The sequence below is a fragment of the Hippocampus bargibanti genome, linkage group LG17 (genome assembly GCF_051943395.1).
Source record: "Hippocampus bargibanti isolate YZ-2025 linkage group LG17, ASM5194339v1, whole genome shotgun sequence".
In the NCBI taxonomy this organism is placed as follows: domain Eukaryota; kingdom Metazoa; phylum Chordata; class Actinopteri; order Syngnathiformes; family Syngnathidae; genus Hippocampus; species Hippocampus bargibanti.
The window spans coordinates 8,504,613-8,525,814 of record NC_142750.1 but is presented as its reverse complement, the minus strand read 5'-3'; the positions used below and the strand labels follow the sequence as shown (position 1 = coordinate 8,525,814).

Sequence of the window (21,202 nt, the reverse complement as noted above, 5' to 3'; positions counted from 1 at the left end):
AGCAAGGGAACCAGCTATTAATGAAATTTGTAGTGTGTCTCCCTGCATCTGTTGCAATATCACAACTTCTAAGATGTACAACCCAGAGCTCCTTGAGACACTATGCAAAAAGCTATCCATTCCATCAAGCCATCAACGACCATCACTAAGGTAAATAAAACAACTTTATTATACAGTACAGTTGATTTATTTAATTACAATACCATAGCACATTTTATATTGTGTGTAGTTTTAAGGCTTATTTAGTTGAAAATTATGTTTTATGGGGACCTGGGTACGGATTATTCTCATTTTAATGGTTTCCTATGGGAAATGTGGTAGTACGTAAAAGTATATAAGACTTTTCTTTGAATCGTTTGATTTCTTGACAACGAAAATCAGAACTCGCACACATGTGCATGACCAGGTCTGCATCTGGAGGAGACCCAGTCTTTGTCTCAGTTGTCCCTCTGGCCTCCCGTTAAACGGGTGAGTCATGGCCAGCGATCATGCGTGCCTGCAGGGAGCTAAATCAACCAACACTTCGGCATTCTCATCACCGCGTCGCCGCTTGACTGGCCGAATGAAACAGAGAAACGTGTTTAAACGCAGACTACAACATGCAGAGACAAAGTCATAATTGCGGAACAGATCATTCAAAGCTTGATGCCAATTCGTAAGTTTTAAACCGTGGGGGTTTGGCCGAATAATAGTCGGATTGTTATCGTGAAAGAAAGCTGTGTCAAAGAACGTCATCCTTTTAAATAGATTCAAGCACTGAATGCCGCCGACAGATGAATGACGTTTGTATCCCCCGAAGAATATTGCTTTGTTTCCACTTGGTAGTTTAGACAATGTACGTTGCATTGCGGAGAATACGAGACGTCACAAATTCTCCTCCATCAGATGATAATGCACCTGTCACGGGCAGCATTTTCACAGCCCTGCTTTGTTCAGCGGAAAGGTCGTTGCTGTTGGACAGTATGTGGTTGGATGGATGCATGGCTTGAGGAGTCGATGCATATGTGGAATAGTCGCGGCTTGGAATTGAAGCGGATTTACGTAGGATAGGAGATGTAAGAGGATCTGTTTTAGTCAATGGATGCTACAGCTTGCTGCTACAGCAATTTGAGGTGTGCGATTATAGACCAATTTCGGTTGCAACAACACCGATAGGGTTTGAAATTTCATTTCATATGATTTTTCTCTGTCCCCCACCTCAACCGCCACCACAGCTATTCATTTGACCACTCTCCAATCCCGCGCGCGCTCTTTCTCTCTTTTCTCTCTGCCGCTGCCCTTTTTTCGTGATATGTATACGTGCATTGTGTTCACCTGCCCACCGTCATGATCGACACTCAACACTGATTCACGGACACGACGGGCCGTTGACAATGGCGCTCGTCGTCAAGCGTGGGCTGTGGGCGAGTAGATATGCGCAGAGGAACAAAAGGCACCGGAGACGAGTGACCCCGTTCTGCCGCCATGACGTGAAAATGAACAAGTAGAAAATGGCGTTGTTCGTGTCTCTTTGCAGCCTGACAGTGATGTTCACCCGGCGTTCCATCTCCGTTCTAAATCTCGTCAGTTTCTTCCGCAACAAATGATGCAGTGCGGCCTTTTACGTGAACCCTCCCTCAACGCGCCTGCTTTCTTTGTGCGTTTCCGCTTGCTTAAAGATTAAGAGTCATCAGTTGCTAGTAGTTACGCAACCTTCACAAACCGCAATAGAATACATGTAAATGCATTTTCCTTTCAGTCTTTTGTTTGCGTTCATACCTGCACGCTGGGCTTGCACAAGTTTGGCGTAGACCACATCAGCCGACTCGATCAGTGTTCTGCTGGTCTGGATCATCTATCCGCAAAGAAAGTTCATCACATGACATTGAAAGGTTTGATTTTGGAAAGCAGGAGGAAGGGGCTAATTGAGACGTGATTCTAGCGCTTGCCGGGGGGATTTCAACAGGTGAATTTTTTTCAACTTTAACAGCCATCAATTTGACCTTCAATCGAATTGGAGGGCAGGTCAGCAACCTCTTGCACCACCCCCACGCTCATTTACCTCATTTTCTTGTGTATAAGGTGCACCCAATACCTTGATTTTCTTGAAAAGATGACCCTGCGCCTTATAATCCGGTGTGCTGTATATGTGAAGTAATATTGAGCCACAACAGGTCTTGCAACTACTGTCAGTAACCATGTGGTGTGCCTTATATTTGGAAATTCATATATTATATTTGGAAAACTTTTTTCATTCATTGACGGCGCGCCTTACGGTCCGTAGAGCCTGATACAGGTAACATCCGATTTACAACCGGTGCGAGTTACGACCACCCGTACTTACGATCAGGACGCCAGACCTTTCTTTTTTTTTAATTCTATGGCTGGGACCGCTACGGTGGCAGCCCAGCAACACTGTTGATATCTGCAGCATGTTTGCGATGCATTTGGTAGAATAAATACTCAAGATGGTCCTTCTTGTTTCAATTGAACAAGTAGGATGTTTAATTTAATTTAAAACAGATTCCTATCTTACAGACAGTGTACTGTCGGTGTCCAAATACCTGACATGTTTCGGCGTCTACTTCCGCCTTCGTCAGAGTGTCCAGTAGAATGTTTATTTGCCGTAACACAAAGAGCAACCGCTTCTCTCAGCATTGTATGTGTGGCAGTGATTGAGTTAAATTATGGAGCGTGCTTGACATGGCCGCAATTTGGTCACAGGTATCTTGTATTTCACTTGACGAGCGAGAACAGGAAGGAGTAGAAATGAATCCGGACACGCTCACTCACCATGTCGTAAGCATTGAGCACCTTACGCAACAGCTCGGGAACCAGACCCTGGGCCTCCATGGTGGGGTAGGTCTCGCTCAGGTCCACGGTCACCCGCAGAGAACGCTCGCTGTTCATCAGCCAGGTGGACACGGTCAAGATGCACTGTTTCATGTTGGCGGCTGGAGTCAGCCCGCAGAGCTCCTTGAAGGACACTACGGCGTTCTGGAGGGAAAAGAACAAACGTGCATACCATTGATATTTGTTGTCCTTGTAATTGGGAGCCAAAGATGATGGGAAATCCTGTAATATGCACTTAGGAGAAGTGGTAGTGTTCCAAATGTCTTTGAAGGAGACAATTTAGTGACGAGAAGAAAACAAAACAAAACAGAAAGCGCTGCTCATTTGTCTAATGGAAACAATGAAATGATGGCACTTGTCTTCAAGTTACACTGCCGCCATCGCAGCTGCAGAACAAGCGCAGTTAGTCATTCTTGTTTAGTTTCATTTTCGATTATTAGGTAATTGTCATATTACAAATGGGCGTCATTTCCCGTGACTCTATTGATATTGCATCACAAATCAGCTTCATTTTAGAAGTGCAATGTTCCTGACAGCTTGCTAAATGCTATTCTTTTCTTAATGAGAATTTATTGTGACTTTATGAGGATCATTAGCATCGCTGTTTTCTTTTTCTTATGGCTCACACTTGTTAACTTATTCACTGCCATTCACGAATTGATTCGGGAATTGAAAATATGACATAGAGCGCCATTCCTGAAAGTATTCATTTTTTTCATGCTTTGGTGCTGATAAAGCGCTGGCCACGTCCTCTGGCAATGTTTTTTCTTTACCACGGGGGGCAGCATTTCCCTTTTTTCCATGTTAGCGCTTTGTTCCAGCTTCAGTTATTGTTAAAGTGCTATATAAACCAATATGTATGTACTGCATTGTATTTCATTTCAAGCTCATGTAATTCCAGACCCATTTAATTTAGGAATTAATGTAGTCCTAAAACTCAATATTCTGTGGGTCTTAGAATTCAAGTGACAATGACAAAAACCGTGGCACTGGAGTGGACACATTTTTGCATCATCATCTGGCAGGGAATGAGTTAAAAGAGCGCCTTGAAAATACAAAAATATGAAGTGCTTTTTTTTACCTGACCATCATAAGGAGCAAATGTTAAAGTCAAAAGGTAAGCAAAGCTGCAGTGAGTTTATAATCACCACATGGCAATGCGTAAAGTTGCTAAGTTGCATGAGACAGGAAATAAGATGGAAAAATCTTCTTGGGTACTGTGACAAAGTTATGAATTGGCAAAGTCCTGGTATCCGGTATCATGCAGGGCCAATGTCAGCCTTATTTTCAGGTATCGGTCTCAATTGAAAACTCCGATACCAATCGCCGATACTAACCATGCATTTATTTTCAAATGCGCTTTTCCTCACAGGTATCGCGGGTGGCGCTTTAACATATCCCAGCTGTCTTCGGACAGTATGTGGGGTACACCCTGACCCGGTTGGCATCCAAAACACAGCTATCACCGATATGGAAGAAAAATAAATAAATAATTACATCAATAAATACATAATTAAATATGTATAAAAAAATAAATAAATAAATAAATGCAGTAAAAATCCAAACACCAAATCCTCTGGCAATAGTCGGAACTATACTGTGGCTCTTACGGTACAGTGATACCTCGGTTTATGAACCCCTTGGCTTACAGAATTTTTGGTTTCCGAACATTAAATGTATGAAAATTTTATCTTGGCATCCGAACTTTTTTCGGGATACACACGGAGCTGCCTCAATGAGTGATGTGTCGTTCGCAAACGAGCCCGTTCTTCTAACAACAAAATGGCAGCCGACTGTTTTTGTCCTCTATTCCCCACCCCCAGTCTTCGGTTAAAGCCACGTGATTGGTCAAGAACGCAGCAGTGAGGGGAGGTGGTTTAAACATTAAAGAGACAGGCAAACGACAGTGACAGGCTTTCAACTTTGAGTTCAAAGGCAGAGTGTAGACTGCAAGGTTAAAATATCCCATCAATCAGGCTCCACAAACAACCCGCACAAGCCATCTGTATACTTGATGCAAAAAGCTATGAACCAGTTAAACAGAACACAATTGATGAGGAACTAGGTAAAATTATCACAGAGAAAGCACCTACAAGGAATCATTCCTCAAGATGGTGAAAGAAGAAGGTTACGTTCCTCATCAAGTGTTTAATGCTGAGGAAACCGGACACTCCATTCCATCAAGCCATCAACGACCATCACAAAGGTCTGTGTAAGCTCTCAGTCGTACAGGAGTGGTCGGCTGAAAAAACCTTTTCATCAATGGACCATCACAAAGGTAAATAAAACTACTTTATTATAAAGTACAGTCTATTTCTATAATTATAATACCAAAGCACATTTATTATCCATAAAATAAGATATATTTTGTGTAGTTTTAAGGCATAGAAAATTATAAAGTAGAAAATTATGGTTTATGGGGACATGGGAACGGATTATTCTCATTTTAATGGTTTCCTATGGGGAATTAATTTTTGGGATACACACTTTTCTCCTTGCACTCTGTCTGGGAACTAATTAAGTTCGTAAGTCAAGGTATCACTGTATTATCTTTTTTGTGCTCTCATGTATGAAATGTATTTTTATCAACGGTAGCAAACGTGTCTACCCCAATGTCATTTTCCCCCCTCCAAAATTCAAACAAGTAGTTTAAAAATCTAACTGAAGCAGTTTTTTTATTTCTGCTGCAGTTCTCGCGTCTGATCTGATATCTATGCCTAAAGAATCTTCCGGCTTGATTTTAGGCCATGATATCCAATACATCTATGTGGGCATGTCATCAGTCACCCCATTTGAAATCACAGTCAGAGAAACAAACTGGAGGCAAAGGACAAGGCAAAGAAAAAGACTATCAAGACTCCCTGCAAGCAAACAACCTTTGAGGCAACCAGTTCGTGTTAGTATTTAAGAACCAGTACACGTTCTAGCGTTGTGGCAACAGTCTGTCTTCTGGGGCTGGACCGACAGAAAAATCCGGTCCACATCCCAGGAGGTCATTCTGTGCCACTTTGCCACCTTTGTGGTGGCCCGCGGAAGAACGATAGTCATTTGTATGCTCAACCTGGACCACGGTGAGCACCTCAAACCACTGAAGGGCTCGTCAGACCAACACATAATTACACATGCCGCCTTTTGACGCTTGCCCCAGTGCAATAAGAGAACTTCAGTTATTTTCAACAGTTTTGTATTTGTTTTTTGGCTCAGTTGTTATGCAATTTGAACCCACAACAGTGTTGCGAAATGCAAAAAGAGGGTTGTGTTTTTAATTACCCCTGCCCCCTAAGCCCCTAAACTCCTCTCCGCTCCTCATTTTACTCCCCTTCCCACATTTCCCCAATGGAAGCTTTGTATCCTCTTGACAACACTTCTTTTGTTTCTCTTCCTATGCCCCCCCACACACCCCCTGGACCCCCCTTAATGGGGGAAATAGCATTGCGAGGAGGTGTATGTTAGATCAGCCTATAAGAGGACACTGTTTAGATTAAGGCATGGGGACCCATCTTTCCACAATCATGCTTCAAAATATGGCAATCCCTCTGTAAATTCTCATTCTCACAATGTATTTTCATTAACGTATCCTCATATTTTATTAATAAATAAAATTTAAAATAAAACTGGAAAAAAAATGACAAAATAACAATGACAGAAAACACAAATGAGTGAGGAAGTCTGAAAGCTTTGCTATCAGAACAAAATGAATTTGGTGCTGTAAAAAAGATTTTGACAACAAATGTGTGCCAACAGATGTTTGTAATTTGGTTCAAAAAAGGGGATGTTTTTCAGTTTAAGATTTAATCTTTACTTTTCAGTCTGAGTGAAGAAACCCTCCAGAGATGCGGTGGTTGCTGCCATCTGGGTTGTTGGCTCTCAGCCCGGCGGCATCATCCACATCCAAGTAGCAGGCTCCACACAACTGGCCACCACAAAGCTTTGGCCAGCGTGGTTCCTTTTTTCATTTTTTTTCCATTTAAAAGGCATTTTCATTTATTTATTGAACGCGAAGATCTTTTCAACTTCCCGCTGTCTTTTATCATTCATTTGAAAAATACAAATTTCCATTTCAAAAGGAAATGGCAAAGTTTGTTTGTAGCGAAGGCGGCAAGTGTTTGATTGGGAGGAACGTATCAAGGGTTTGACTGTCTAATTTCCATGAATTAAAAACGAACAAAAAAACTGACATTTAGTGATAAATGCCACGCAATGACCCGCTACCATGCACAAATATTAGCCATGTACTTATAACCTGCATTGATGTTTACTTGGGCTTATTCAAATTTGGGAGGAGTTTTTAAAGTAGTTGTCTGAACGCTTAGCAACAAAGCGCTGTTCCCTTTTGCAGTAATTGTCCCTCATTAATGATTACACTATTCATACAGTGACTAATTGCATACCATTGTCGCAGTATTGTTGCTTTCTTGCGCAACATTAATGGAGTGCAATTAGCCACGAGGCTCCGTGCACAAAGGTGAAAGTCCTGTCGGAACACTCCACATCCTCTCACTCACACACCCCTTCTTACCCATTTTTAATTTGATAATATTTATATCTATTTTGATAGTTTTAGTCTTCTACTTTCTCCGTTTCACAATTCTGTTAATGTAAATTAGGAATTTCTTTATTGTGGCACAAATAAAGGCTTTCTTATCCTATCAAGTTGCAATCACGTCGTCTACTTAGTGATGGAGGAAGATTGGCATTTACTGGTCTTAAGGGATCAGTGAAAATAAAAGATTTTTTTGTCTTGTTCCTTGGACACTAATGATGAGGATGGCGCACTCCTCTGACAAGATTTATGATGCAATTATCTGTCACCTGCTGTATTGTAAGAGATGGGATGAAAGGAAAAAGCAAAGTAGTGGATGGATAAAGAAGACATCAAGTGCTGAGCGTGACAGATCCAAATAAGTTTACTCTTACCTGAACATTTTCTCTGAGGTCTGTGGCCTCCCTAAGAGGTTGGGTCGATGCTCTGAAGAGTTCGTCCACCACTTTGATCCCCGTCGTCTTGGTGTTGGTGTATTCTCGGGCCTTCCGACCTTTTCTGACTGAAATTCCCCTCTTATGGGCCTTTCCTCCTCCCCGTCTGTTGGTGATGGCCACGTGGACGAACAGGGTGGTGTTGGGTAAGAACTCCCCTGTCAGAGACTGCAGCGGGACATGTCGGTAGCCGGGCTGCAGGCACTCAAATGGGATGGTGTACTGGCCAATGAACTCATCGCCAATGTAGTCATCATCCAGCACCACAAAGCGGAGGACGGCCAATTCGGGCAAGTTGATCTGGAATTCAAAACTCTCATCAAAAATGGGGTTGTCTCCATTTTGGGACACGGTTTTGGTTCTTTGCTCCGCGCAATCAGCAGGGATGCCGTGAATTTCCACGTATATGTAAGGTTCCACCACATCGCCCTTAGCAGCAGAGCCACGAGGCTTGGGGAGGTTCTGCCCGCTGATGACTTTTATGTGAAGGAGCTGGGCGGAAACCCCTGGCAGGGAATCCCGAGCATTGGCACTGAAATAGGACACCTCCTCCCTCATGATGGCTGGGCGCAACACGTAGCCACAGTTGCCATTTTGTCGGAACCAGCCAAGGTTGAGGTCCATCATCAGGCCGGGTGTTTGGTAGTTCATGGCCACAATCTGGCAGCCACACTTCCAGAAATCTTGAGGGTTCATGTTACTGGCATCGATCCTCATCGGGGTGGGATACACTCTGGAGAGAAAGCGCTTGTTGTAGCATACAAATTCCTCTGGAAATTCATTGGCGAACCTGTTGGCATCAACCTCGTTGAAGGAGCAAATCTCCCAGTATTTTTGATCCCGTTTTGATGTGTCAAAGTCTCTGAACTGTACCGATTTACAGAGAGACACAAGCTCTGAGAGCTCCTGGCACAGACGGAGTCTTTTGCAACCCAAGCCGTTTAGCTGGTCTCTGTCGACGACTCCAACTCGTCTGGACATTTCTAGACCCTCTTCCTCCTCAGTCACATCACCCTCTGACTCCGTGCAGCTGGGCTCTAGTCTTTTGCCCTTGAGAAGGATTTTACCTTTGAGCTTTTCAGGAGAGGGTAGGTAGTTTTCCTCTTTGTTGGGGGAATCCACAAAAAGTTTGTCCCCGAGAATCTTTTTCATGTGTTGGGCCATAATCCTCTGCTGATGGATGGAGCAATGAGCGACTAAACAGAGGATCAGCGGATACTCAGAGCTCTCAAAAGCATATTGGTTGATGACATCCAGGACCTTGGAGAATGCTAACTGCGAGGCCACCGAACTGCCAACATACACCACCGGCTCGTTATCAGGACCGTCCCAGACGATGACTTCGATGCTGCGACAACCCATCCTCAGAACGCGAATGTAATTACTGATGTCAGATGAACCCCAGAAGTGGTCTTCCAGAAGAGAGGCATTATGTGAAGAGTTAATGTAGTAATGGGACAGGGGCTGAGTCATATCCTGGCACACATGTTTGTGCTGCGGGTCAAAGATGTGACACTCAGAGGAGAGGAGGTAATGAGTAAAACCATCAATGGAAAGGTAAATCTTTTCCCTGCCTTCGACCGATGGCTCGTATTTTAGAACCATATCCCTGCACATGTTCTCTGTTACACCTTCTACACCCTGCTCCACCTCCACGAATAACATGAGATCTTTACAGTCCAAGTACTCCTTGTTACTGGAGAACTGCATCAGCAAGAAGAAAATTTCTGGACGTGTACAGAGCTCACAGTAGGCCTCCACAAATGTGTCCATATTAATTGCCTCACCATATTGGTCTTTAGCTTTCTGGAGTTCTTTGAACTTAAGTTCAATCATTGCTTCTTTCATTCCAGGGTTGAGGCCCTTGATGATTTGAGTGGCCCTGAAAAGGTCAATGTGTCCATCCTTTTCCATGTCCGCCAGCTCAAAGACTGAGCTAATCCAAGATGTCCGTACACTTGGTTGACTGGGCTCTACCATATCGACGGTGTGTCTGCCGTAAGACACCAGGTACCTCAGGCCCATCACCCAGGTGCTGACCACATCCGCCGTACTCGCAACCAAATCCAGTGACTCATAGTTGTCCCCATATATGATAGAGAAGGCACATTCATCTGGGAACTGATCAGAAAGACCATTGCTGCGAAGGACCGGAGTCTTCTTACCCAATCGGACCTCCTTAATGCTCTTGATCTCCAGCTTTGCCTTCTCTGAGTCCTTTTTGGAGGGTTCCCATCGGAGCCAGTGCATGTCCGGATCCAGCAGAAAGTATCTGTTGTACATACGGGAGTTGGAGCGCACCTTCTTCATCTCGCAGCCCTCCATCATGAAAGCCATGCATGCCGCTGTACTGTTGATCTTGCGGTCACTTGGCATGGAGCTGAAGGAGACAGTCTTTTTCCTAACTTGCCTCTGTTTGGACCCGTCCTGTAAATAAAAAGAGGGAAATGAGTTCTATTAAGCTAAATGTTCAAATACCTGGTACCTGGCATGACTAGAGCTTGACAGTACATCATTTCAAAGGGATGTTCTGTCTCCATGGAAATGGTAAATGATGGTTGGCTCTGCCGACCTTTAACTGAAAACCTAGCCCATTGCCTTACAGAAAACCATCAGTCAAAGTCAAGGAAATTAAAAATGTTCCAAATGCCTTAAAATGCCAAATGACCCAAAAGATCTGTTTACTAAGATTAAAGATGATAAAAAATTGTACTCATTCCCCTTTAAAAAAGGGCAGATTAGAGGGATGAGAACGACCACTATATAGACTGGTTCACCTATGATATGTCTGTACACAGTCTCCTTCCAACATCTGATACCTGAACAGATCCGATGGATCGGCCCATAAAACTGTTCGACTTAAGGCACACCGGAGCACCTTTGAACCACCCATCTTCGACAGTCTCGGGAAGATGAAGTCCAGTACATCATCCTGATTACTATGTAAAGCTCAGTGGAAAGGTAGGAAAAAAATGTTCTATAGGAAACCGGACTACTGAGACGAAATCGTCACACAAAAGAATGAAGTGAGAATAAGAACTTGAGAGACTGCCTTTGAATCTGTCATGTGAGTTCAGCTCCAACCGTCAAATTGAATCTTATTTGTCAACTATGATTTGGAGCATGTTTATGGAGATGTTCCTGGGTTAGTAATTTTTTTTCCTGTCCTCAATCATTTCCTCGAAGCAATAATAAATGAAAAATAATCCTATGAAAATGTTTAATTGGAATATAATTCAATGAGATCAATGTTATGTGATACAAGTGGACATAGTGCATTATTCAACTCGTGTTTTTATATGGTTGTCTTAATAATGGATGTGTTTTTGGTTTTTTTCTTTCCTTGCCTTCCTCGTGGTTAAGATCAGGGGTGGTTGTTAATCTTGGTCAACAGCGGACAAATGAAGTCCTTTGAGAATTTTCTGTGATTAAGGTCTATTTAAAGAATTTTGACTTGACTTGATTTATTTGGTTGCCCGGACGGTAAACACAAATCTACCCCAGTCTAAATTTTGAGAGCCTGTGTACTAATTTGGTAGATGGCATTAGACGGAATAAAAATTCATTTAGAGGTTTATCTCGTGAAGGGAAATCATTCAACCCAGTCGGAAGGTAAATGGGTCTTCCCAACTGAGACCGTCTACTAAGACGCCTTGAATATTTTACTTGATTCGACATGATGGCTGAGCAATGTGTTTTGATGCGTCAACGCTAAAAGGTGCGGAGAAAAAGCAGATTCCGACGTGGTTGTTTACGCTGATGTAGTCCGCAAAACTTGTTAGCGACAGATTTCGTGACAGAAGCGACGGGGAGTTGAGAAAACAGGTGTAGATGGCGAGGAGCCCTCCAGATTCCCCCGAGTCTTACTGGTGCGATCAAATCACATCAAGACGTCAGAGCGTAAAAACAACAATCGGCTTTTTCGTCAAATGTAAAATGTTCGTAAAATGGAGACACGGGAGCGGGTCGGTGGTTGACTGGTTCGTGCTTTGGCCTAACGGTGTCTGAGATGCAGGGTTCGATTCAGGGCTGTGCGGAGATGGAATGTTACAGTATTCCCATCCCTGCGTGGGTTTTCTCCGGGTACTCTGGTGTCCTCCCACATTCCATAAATGTGCATGGCAGGTTAATTGAACATTCTAAATGGTCCCAAAGTGTAATTGTGAGTGCGGATTGTTGTTCATATATGTGATCCCTTCGATTGGCTGCCAATTGGTTCAGGGTGTCCCCCGCCTAGTGACAGGTTCCGGCTCGCCTTGTGAGGATAAGCAAATCTAAAAATCGATGGATGTATGAATTGATGGATGGATGGATGACGCCAAGAGACTATGGGTCATGAGGAGAACACCACCACCTCACTGACCCACGACGTAACCCTGAGGTGCAACCACACCTCTCTTTCACACCACCGCTCGCGACAATCACACATTTGGTGCGTAAGCTGCCACATTGAACCCAAGGCGGCTATCCTTCAACCCTAATTGAGTGCACTCCCCCCAAAAAGTGCATGGACAGAAGCATCTGTTGGTAGAGAGGAAGAAAGAGAGGTGACGTGGATCTATGCTAACAATGTTTGTGTGCAACAGGGCGGTAAAGAGGGCTGGGGATGGTCGGCGGAGGTGAAGTGACTGATGAAGACTGAGAACGAGAACGAATGTGTTGAATAATTTAATTTGTTTAGATGTTTTAGACATGCTGTGCAACCTCAATGCCAATAAAGTAAATTGAATCACAAGGAGGAGAAAAACCTGTGTTGGGGGGCATATCGAACACTTATGGTCGGTGTTATTGCAACTGAGCATGTTTATACTGGATTTTTCAAACAGAAAGTGGCTTAATTTCCAGGAGTCCATTTAAGGGTGAGTTTAATGCAATCTAAGGTGACACATACGGTATAAAGAAAATTAAGCAGCTGCCGCTCAATCATATAAAACATCAAGGTTATTCCGCTAAGTGATTCAGGCCAGTCGCCGAATGTGTTGCTACAGCTGTTAATGGTCCACCGTTTATTTGTCCGTTTTTTTTTAAAATCATGCTTCCAGTCATTCACCATGATAAAAATAACAAAGACCGAAGACCATACTGATCATTCAATATCAATACGTTTCTCCATCAACACGTGATCACTATAAATTTAAAATGTGTTTTGAGATAAGAGGCAACAGCACAGCGGTAGAATTGTGCCATAATGGCAAGCACATAAGAGGACATTGTGAGCACAAAAGGGTGTTTTGAGTGCAGCCAATTCACTGAGTGCTCGTCTGTCTAGTGCCCAAATGAAGAAGCCGCTTGAATCGTTGAAGTGCCCGCACTTGCTTCGTTGTAGCGTACACACGTTGAATGAACGTGTGACTTAACTTTGGAATCGGTGTAACTCTTTCAATGAGATTACATGTTGCAATTTAATACAGTAAAGTCTCGTTATATCGATATCGGATATATCGATAGTCCCGGTTATATCGATACTATTTCTATGCACGCACGGAGAAAATTACATGCAAACAGGGTCGGATATATCGATAGTCCCGGTTATATCGATATTTTTTCGGACTCCCTTGAATATCGATATAACGAGACTTTACTGTATCTCTGAATGGATCCAGAGTAGAAGTCAAATACTTCCCTCTAAAGATGCTCCCCAACTTTTGAACAAGACATGTTCTGAACGGTCGTTCGTAAGGTGAATTCGTTCATAAGTTGCTTCAGTGCTCTATTTTGTATGGAATGTATGTTTAAGGCTTATTTGAGTATGTTTAATGTTTAGTGTGTAAGTATGTTTAAAGGACAACCGACGCCTCCGGACAAGTTGTGTCCATAATTTGTAAATCGCTTCAAATGACTTCTACTGAGGGTATTTTACAAAGATTCCACGGCATATAGCTATATTTTACGTTTTAAGACTCGCGCTGAATATTCAGAAAGTGTTGATTTTGAGTTGGTGACGAGTCCTGACGTCACGGAAGGAACGCCCCTAATCGAGAAAGGATACATTGTAGCAGTCCTTTCATTCCGTCAATGCATTTTGCGGTACTTTGTTTGGTTTGAGTGTGAGAGTGACTGGTTGATTGTCTCTGTGTGCCCTGCGATTGGCTGGCAACCAATTCAGGGTGTCCCCCGCCTCGTGCCCGAAGACAGCTGGTATAGGTGCCAGCACTCCCCGCGATCCTAATGAGGAATAAGCAGTACGGAAAATGGATGGGTAAAAAACATGCAATTTTGTTTTTCTTCTAGATGTTTGTGCTCTGTTGTAGTTTATCTATCAATATATATTACATTTTTCATCATGAAATTTGAAAGGGACTAACAGAAGACAGTGAGGCAGTAAGTCACTGCAAGAGCGGCCTTGTCATCATTTTTCAGCCAAATCTGTCAAATGGGAGGAGGTCTAAATTCACAGTTATCTCAGCCACACATTGTGCGGCACGTTCCAACACTTAGTGCAGTTGCTAATGTGTCAATGGCTGTTAGAGGTCTGAGAGGGGAAATGAAAACCCACAACAACACGTGACTAGATCGTGTGGACACGTGTCAACACTCGTCCGGTTCTTTGTGGAAAATGGATTTACACTTCCATCCGGAAGGTCATTCGACACTAGGTCCCCTTGCCTGGAATGGGAGTCTCCCACTCGTTTGTTAGAACTGTGTGCACACGCAGCTCATAAATGGAACGCTTCTAGAGAACCTTGTAAAAGAAAAAGACACAAGGAGCAATCTCGCTAATTACCGGCCTGTACAGAGAGCGGAGCTCAATGCCATCGAGCTGTCAAAGCACATAAGGCAAACACGAGTACCGCAGTCCGGTCTGGCTACTCTGCACAGTCACGGCGTCGGTGTTGAAACGCCTGTTGCCTTTCGATGAGGATTGATCGATATATTTATGATTTTGGGACACAGCGCACCCCCCTTTTTTCCTGTTTTGCATTTAAAAAGACACAAAATCAAACAAATAAAAACTTGAACATTGATTCAGAAATGCACCCAAGTACAAAAGTAAAACATTAATATACAGCAGTATATACAGCAAGAAAAAGTGGAGACGTGTTTTCCATGTAAATTCCCTAATTCGTTCCGAACGGCCTGAAAATTAATTGTTTTCTAATGTATAAAAATGCATCAAAACATTTTCCAAATACATGTTAGAATTAGATTATTGCACAATGAATGAGGCATCTGTATAAGCTCTCAGTCGTACATTAGTGGTCCATCGATGAAAAGGTTTCTTCAGCCATCCTCTGTACTTCTTTGAAGGTGTCGGCTGTTTTGCTCCTCGTCCGAAAAGCTTTGTAAGCGAAAAATAGCGAATTATATATATATATATATATATACACAGTAAAGTCTCGTTATATCGATATCGTTTATATTGATAATACTACTTATTACGACACTATTTTCATTCATTTCACCTCCCCTCACTGCTGCGTTCTTGACCAATCACGTGACTTTAACCAAAGACTAGAATAGAGGAATAGAGGACAAAAAAAATGTCGGCTGACATTGTCTTTTTTTGGAGAACGGCCTCACTCTCTCTCTGTATGTAACCCCCACCCCCTCACTGCTGCGTTCTTGACCAATCATGTGGCTTTAACAGACGACTGGGGGTGGGGAATAGAGGACCAAAACAAGCCGGCTGCCATTTTCTTGTCAGGAGAAGAGGCTTGTTCGCGAACGACACATCACTCATTGTGGCAGCTCCGTGTGTATCTCGAAAAATTGTTCGTAAACCGAACGTTTAACGTTCGTAAACCTAAAAGTTCATAAGCCAAGGGGTTCGTAAACCAAGGTATCACTATACAAATATTTGTTATCAAGGACCAAGTACAGTAACAAAGTACGCATACTTAGTTACTTTCCGACCGTTACATTTGTGGAGCCGCCCACACGGCACTTCCCTCGTTGTCCCTAGCCGCCACTGTGGTTCTTTTCCGTGACCTTCCATTAGCCGTGGGGCCAATTATTTTCCCTGCAGGGAAAACTGTCAGGTGAGCGCATATGTGGTCGTGTGCAGGCGTGTTGCTGAGCAGCGGCGTCGAGTACAGTCCATTTCAAAACCCATTCAAGGTCGATTCCAGCTCTTATCAGGCGGGCCGTCTCGGACTCTGTCGTGATGCCAGGTCTGTGAAAGCTGTGTTTAAATCATAACACGAGGAAAGGCACAAGGAAGAACTTGTTTGTCCCTGAGTTGCCTCGCAACCCTCCACCCCCTCCCCTCCCGCTGATTATTGTCCTTCTAATTCAGCGGGGGATGTTTGAAGGTCGTTCATTTACCTCTTCACTTGTCTGGGCACCCACTTAATTCATGTGTCTGGTTGTCCCTAAAATACAATGAGAACCTCCCAGAGCACAGAAGCCGCATGAGGAATCGCCATTAAATGTTTACAAACAATTTTTTTTAAAAATGAATTGAAATGATTTCAACTTCACTTCAAGTGCCATTTGGGATTAAAAATGTGCCTTTCAAAGGACACAAGGATTCTCATGTAAAATCTTCAAGGATCTTAGTGCAGATTGAGGAAAAAGTTTCTTCAGCCGTCATCTATACTTGTTTGAAGGTGTCAGACGTTTCGCTCCTCATCCAAAGAGCTTAGTCAACGAACTAAAGTTGTGCTGTTGAGTTGCTCCGACAACCTCCCCCAACATTAGAGCAGGGACCTATCAGAGCCTTAGGGATATATATATATATATATATATATATATATATATATATATATATATATATATATATATATATATATATATATATATATATATATATATATATATATATATATATATATATAAGGCGTTACCAGCAGGAGTTGGCAGCACAACTTTAGTTCACTGATGAAGCTCTTCGGATGAGGAGCGAAATGTCCGACACCTTCAAAGAAGTACTGAGGACGGCTGAGAGCCTACACAGACATAGCTTAGTTGCAGAGTAACTGCAGGGTTGACGAAGATAAACAAATTCAACGAAGGTTAAGCAGGGTACTGATGATTGGGGTTATTTTATGCATTTTCCACCTCTGTCAAAAGGTTTTTAAATCAGTGATATCAAAATTACAACCGGAGGGCCAATTGTGGCCTGTCATCCATATTTCAGGCCCCAGCATGATATTAAAAATGACATTTGACATGGCCCACAATGTTAAAAAAAAAGACATTTTTAGTGTTTTCCCTGCAGTTCTCTGTGCTTTTCCGAATTTACCAAACTGTTTTCCAAGCAAAGGCCACTCAATGTTTCGCAGAGATGCTGCTGAGCGAGACGTTGTTGTTCAACGTGTTGACACATGGGCTTTGTCATTTTCACATCTGTTCATTTGCATATGCTTTCATGTTATTGTTTGGTCTCCCCATCATCTTGTGATTGTCACTCAAATATTTTCATTATATTCACACCCTTCTTGTGTTGCTCTCTCTCCCACTCTCCCTCTTTCTCCATCACTCCCTTTCCTTCTCTCCCTCTCTCCCTCCCCCGGCCCTCCCCTTCCCTTGTTTTGTTTTTTACTTCAAGATGGTGCCGCTTGTTTCTGCTGTAAATGTAAATTTCTCCATTGTGAGACAAATAAAGGCTCAACTAATCTAATACAGTAAAGTCTCGTTATATCGATATCGGATATATCGATAGTCCCGGTTATATCGATACTATTTCTATGCACGCACGGAGAAAATTACATGCAAACAGGGTCGGATATATCGATAGTCCCGGTTATATCGATATTTTTTCGGACTCCCTTGAATATCGATATAACGAGACTTTACTGTATAATCTAATCTATTCCACAGTGCACTGAGTGGTTGTTGGTTTCTGTGTGCCTTATGATTGGCTGACAGGATGTCCCCCGTCTGCCCAAAGACAGCTGGGGTAGGCTCCAGCACCCCCCCCCCACAACCCACAGTGAGGATATGACGGTTCGGAAAATGAATGAATCAATGAATGAATGAATCAATATTTGGATGGAACTTTTTCATGGATCGTTGAGGTGACACCCATCTTCTACATGTGCCCAATCTCTGACATTCCTACTTCCACTCCAAGGTCTCACACTGAAAAGCCGACCATACACTGCCTGCAGGTCACCCCCCCCCCCCCCCCCCTCTCATATCGCAACCAGACAGAGGAAGTTAAGGCTGGGCAGAAAGCTGACGACCAACAAAATATCATCCTGCCACTCGCATTGCCATGGAGCCTCTTGCTCGCTACCTCAAATGCAAATGCTCCAATAAAATAATAGAATCGCAAAGGACTCCGCTGCAAAAAGCCAACTAATAAATGTTGTCCAAATCAAGACAAATATGTGTTTGTCGGGGGGAGGGAGGGGAGTTTTTACTCCAAGAATCATCAGGAGAGGTAATGCAAGTCCAAACACATGATAAATAATCGTGATTGAACACAAGCTTTTCCATTATACGTCATATATCTGCCTGCATGACACCACAGGATCAGTTCTTCTTTAGTCAACCCTGTGACTGTTGACCTTGACAACAGTCTGCATTGCAGCGAAGAAAAGAACCCTCCTCATACTGGCTTTTATATTCTCCATTCTGTACTCTTTATAAGCGCAGTTTTGTTTTTATATAAAAATCTACAGGACCGTCCAAAAGAAAAATATCCATCCAGAGCAGACTTCCTGCGTAAAACAACACAAAAAAAAAACCCAAGACGGCAAAAAAAAAAATTAAGTACCATATTTTCTGGAATATAAGGCGCACCTTCAACAAATGACATATCAAAAAAAACCATACATAAGGTGCACTGCATTATAAGGAGCACCTTCAATTAGTGTCATATTTTAAAACATTTTCCGTACATAAGGTGCACCGTATTATAAGCGGCACCTTCAATGAATGACATTTTTTAAAACATTTTCCATAGATAAGGCGCAACGGATTATGAGGCGCATGGTCAGCTTTTGAAAAAATATTTTCTTTTAGGTGCGCCTTATAGTGCAGAAAATACGGTAATTTAATGAACAACCAACTGCTTTTCATTTTGTAGACAATCAGCATGTACCAAAATTTGTTGTACTAAGTTCATCCTGTCTATTTGAACACCTACACTGTCTGTAAGTAAAGAATCTGCTTTAAATTATGTACCAAAATTGCCATTTGTATATTTTATACAGTGAAGAACTTAATTTCAGCAGTATGTATGTTATGTATCATTAAATATTGCTGTAAACAAAAAGTAAGCACTTGTATGCTTTCCATTTTGTTTCCCGTTTATCCAAATTTTGTCGCGTAACCAATCTGAATTGCGATTTTGTTTTTATGGGCCCATTTCTGTGCAACCGCTTTCTGTCATAACCTCAACCAAAAAAAAAAAACAATCAAGCTAACATAAGTGATTTCGCTACACATCCAAGTACAAGATCTGCTTTAAGGTTGAAGGGCCATGTACATGTTTTAAGCTACGTTGATGTCTCTTATGCGTCGACATGCACACTGACTGCTTTTGTGCAAAGCCCACATAATATATACCGGCGGAGCTTCATGCCGAGTGCATTCACTCTCCAAAACGCCTACCATGTGTGTATTTTTAAACATCCAAAGCGCAGCGGCCATTCAAACAGCACAGAGAGTGGAAGGGGGCTAAAACTGGTAGGTGTGCATTGGAGCCCGCTCACCTACACAGGTGAGTGGGACTCGGTGTGGGCAAGAAAAGCAACGTTGCTCACTCGCCGCGACACAAGCAATTGTTTGCCCTTGGTACAAAATAAAATTCCCAAAAAAAAAGACTCTGGTGTCTGAGCTTTTGATCAATGATGCGTTTCTCCTTTCTGACACATTGCAAGCCTTCGTCCGTGAAGCCCACTCAAGTCTATAAATAATACCCGTGAGCCTGATCTTTGGCCGGGCGCCTTCCGTCTCGTCAAGAGGCTGGCAAAGCGACCGGCGGAAACGACTGGAGGCAAAACTATCAGCGCAGCGACTTGTTATTCTTTGTTGAGATAATCATTATTCTTGTGTGCTTATCAGGGTGACGCGTTTGGACAATTGACACTCGCTACTCAGGCTAAATGATTTAGAAAAATAAAATATTTTATTTTAATTTGCTTCTTTAATTCATTCAATGCCATTTCTGAATTTATTCGGGAATTGAAAATATGACGTGGAGCGCCATTCTCGAATTTGTTCGGGTTTTGTTTTTTCTTGTTTGGGTGCCGATGAAGCGCTGGCCATGGCCTCTGGGAATGTTTTTACCTTCCACAAGGGGGCAGAATTTCCCCTTTCCCCACATTAGTGCTTTGTTCCAGCTTCAGCTGTTGTTAAAACGCTATATAGACCACTATATATGTATGCATTGCATTCTATTTTGAACAGCCGCCCCCATTTCAAGCTCATATAATTCCGGAACCATATAATTTAGGAATTAACTCGTTTTTCTTCTGATGAAAGAAGAGAGGCTCAGCTTTCTTACGCTGCATTGAACGTTTATGTTGTCAAATATTCTGTGGGTCCTGGAATTCGAGTGTTCATGACAAAAACCCTGCCACTGGAGTGGACACATTTTTGTAAGAGTTAACTCATTCACTGCCATTCCCGAATTTATACGGGAATTGAAAATATCACGTAGAGCGCAATTCTCTAATTTTGTCCGGGTTTTGTTTTTTTCTTGCAGGGGGGCCGATAAAGCCCTGGTCACACCTCTGGCTTCCCCCCTTCCACGAGGGGGCAGCATTTGCCTTTTGTGCAGTTGCCCCCATTCCAACCTCATATAACTCCAGACCCATATAATTTAGGAATTAACTTTTTTTCTGATGAAATAAGAGTGTCTCTGGTTTTTTAATGCTATATTGAATGTTTATGTAGTCACAAAACTCAATATTCTGTGGGTTCTGTAATTTGAGTGACAATGACAAAAACCCTGGCACTGGAGTGGACACATTTTTTCACATCGTCTGGCAGTGAATGAGTTAATGAAATCTTGCCATTATGAAGTAATCTGCGATTGTTTTTTTTAACTGTTTTTAGTCCATATTGAGAGCTCAAGAGAATACAACCATATTATTCCAGGTCAATGTTTAATGATATGGGCTTAGTTAGCTCAGGTAATTAATCTTTTCTTTTGAGAATTATAGCGTGCTTAGACTGCCAATCTGTCATTCCGTTGAATTAATTATTACCTTTGCGTAGTGACCGAAAGATAATATGACAAGGTTTGAAAATACAATATACATGCAAATCCATCTTTACAAATGAGACCTTAACGCCGCAGGGTTGTTTGCAGAAGTAGGTTGAATTTACTGCTGAGGCGAGTTCTTTTTTTTCCTCCCAGGGGTGGACACAAATGTAGGACATAAGAGGAACAGCTCGTGTGTGTGTGTGTGTGTGTGTGTGTGTGTGTGTGTGTGTGTGTGTGTGTGTGTGTGTGTGTGTGTGTGTGTGTGTGTGTGTGTGTGTGTGTAAATGGAAA

General features: G+C 42.6%; 1 protein-coding gene across 2 annotated transcripts in view; it reads right to left on the bottom strand.

Annotated features, from left to right (window-relative positions):
• LOC148885539 (inactive phospholipase C-like protein 2) overlaps positions 1–21,202 on the bottom strand; it is a 59,409-nt gene that overhangs the window by 12,715 nt on the left and 25,492 nt on the right. Inside the window, exons 2-4 of one of the 2 annotated variants that reach the window (XM_089019579.1) lie at positions 7,750–10,236; positions 2,773–2,976; positions 1,759–1,834 (exon numbers count right to left, since the gene is read on the bottom strand). In XM_089019579.1, the coding sequence (XP_088875705.1) occupies positions 1,759–1,834; positions 2,773–2,976; positions 7,750–10,236 (2,767 nt within the window). Of the gene's footprint in view, positions 1–1,758; positions 1,835–2,772; positions 2,977–4,169; positions 4,292–7,749; positions 10,237–21,202 lie in introns of those variants that run through there. The other variant, XM_089019580.1, reaches the window with a different exon arrangement.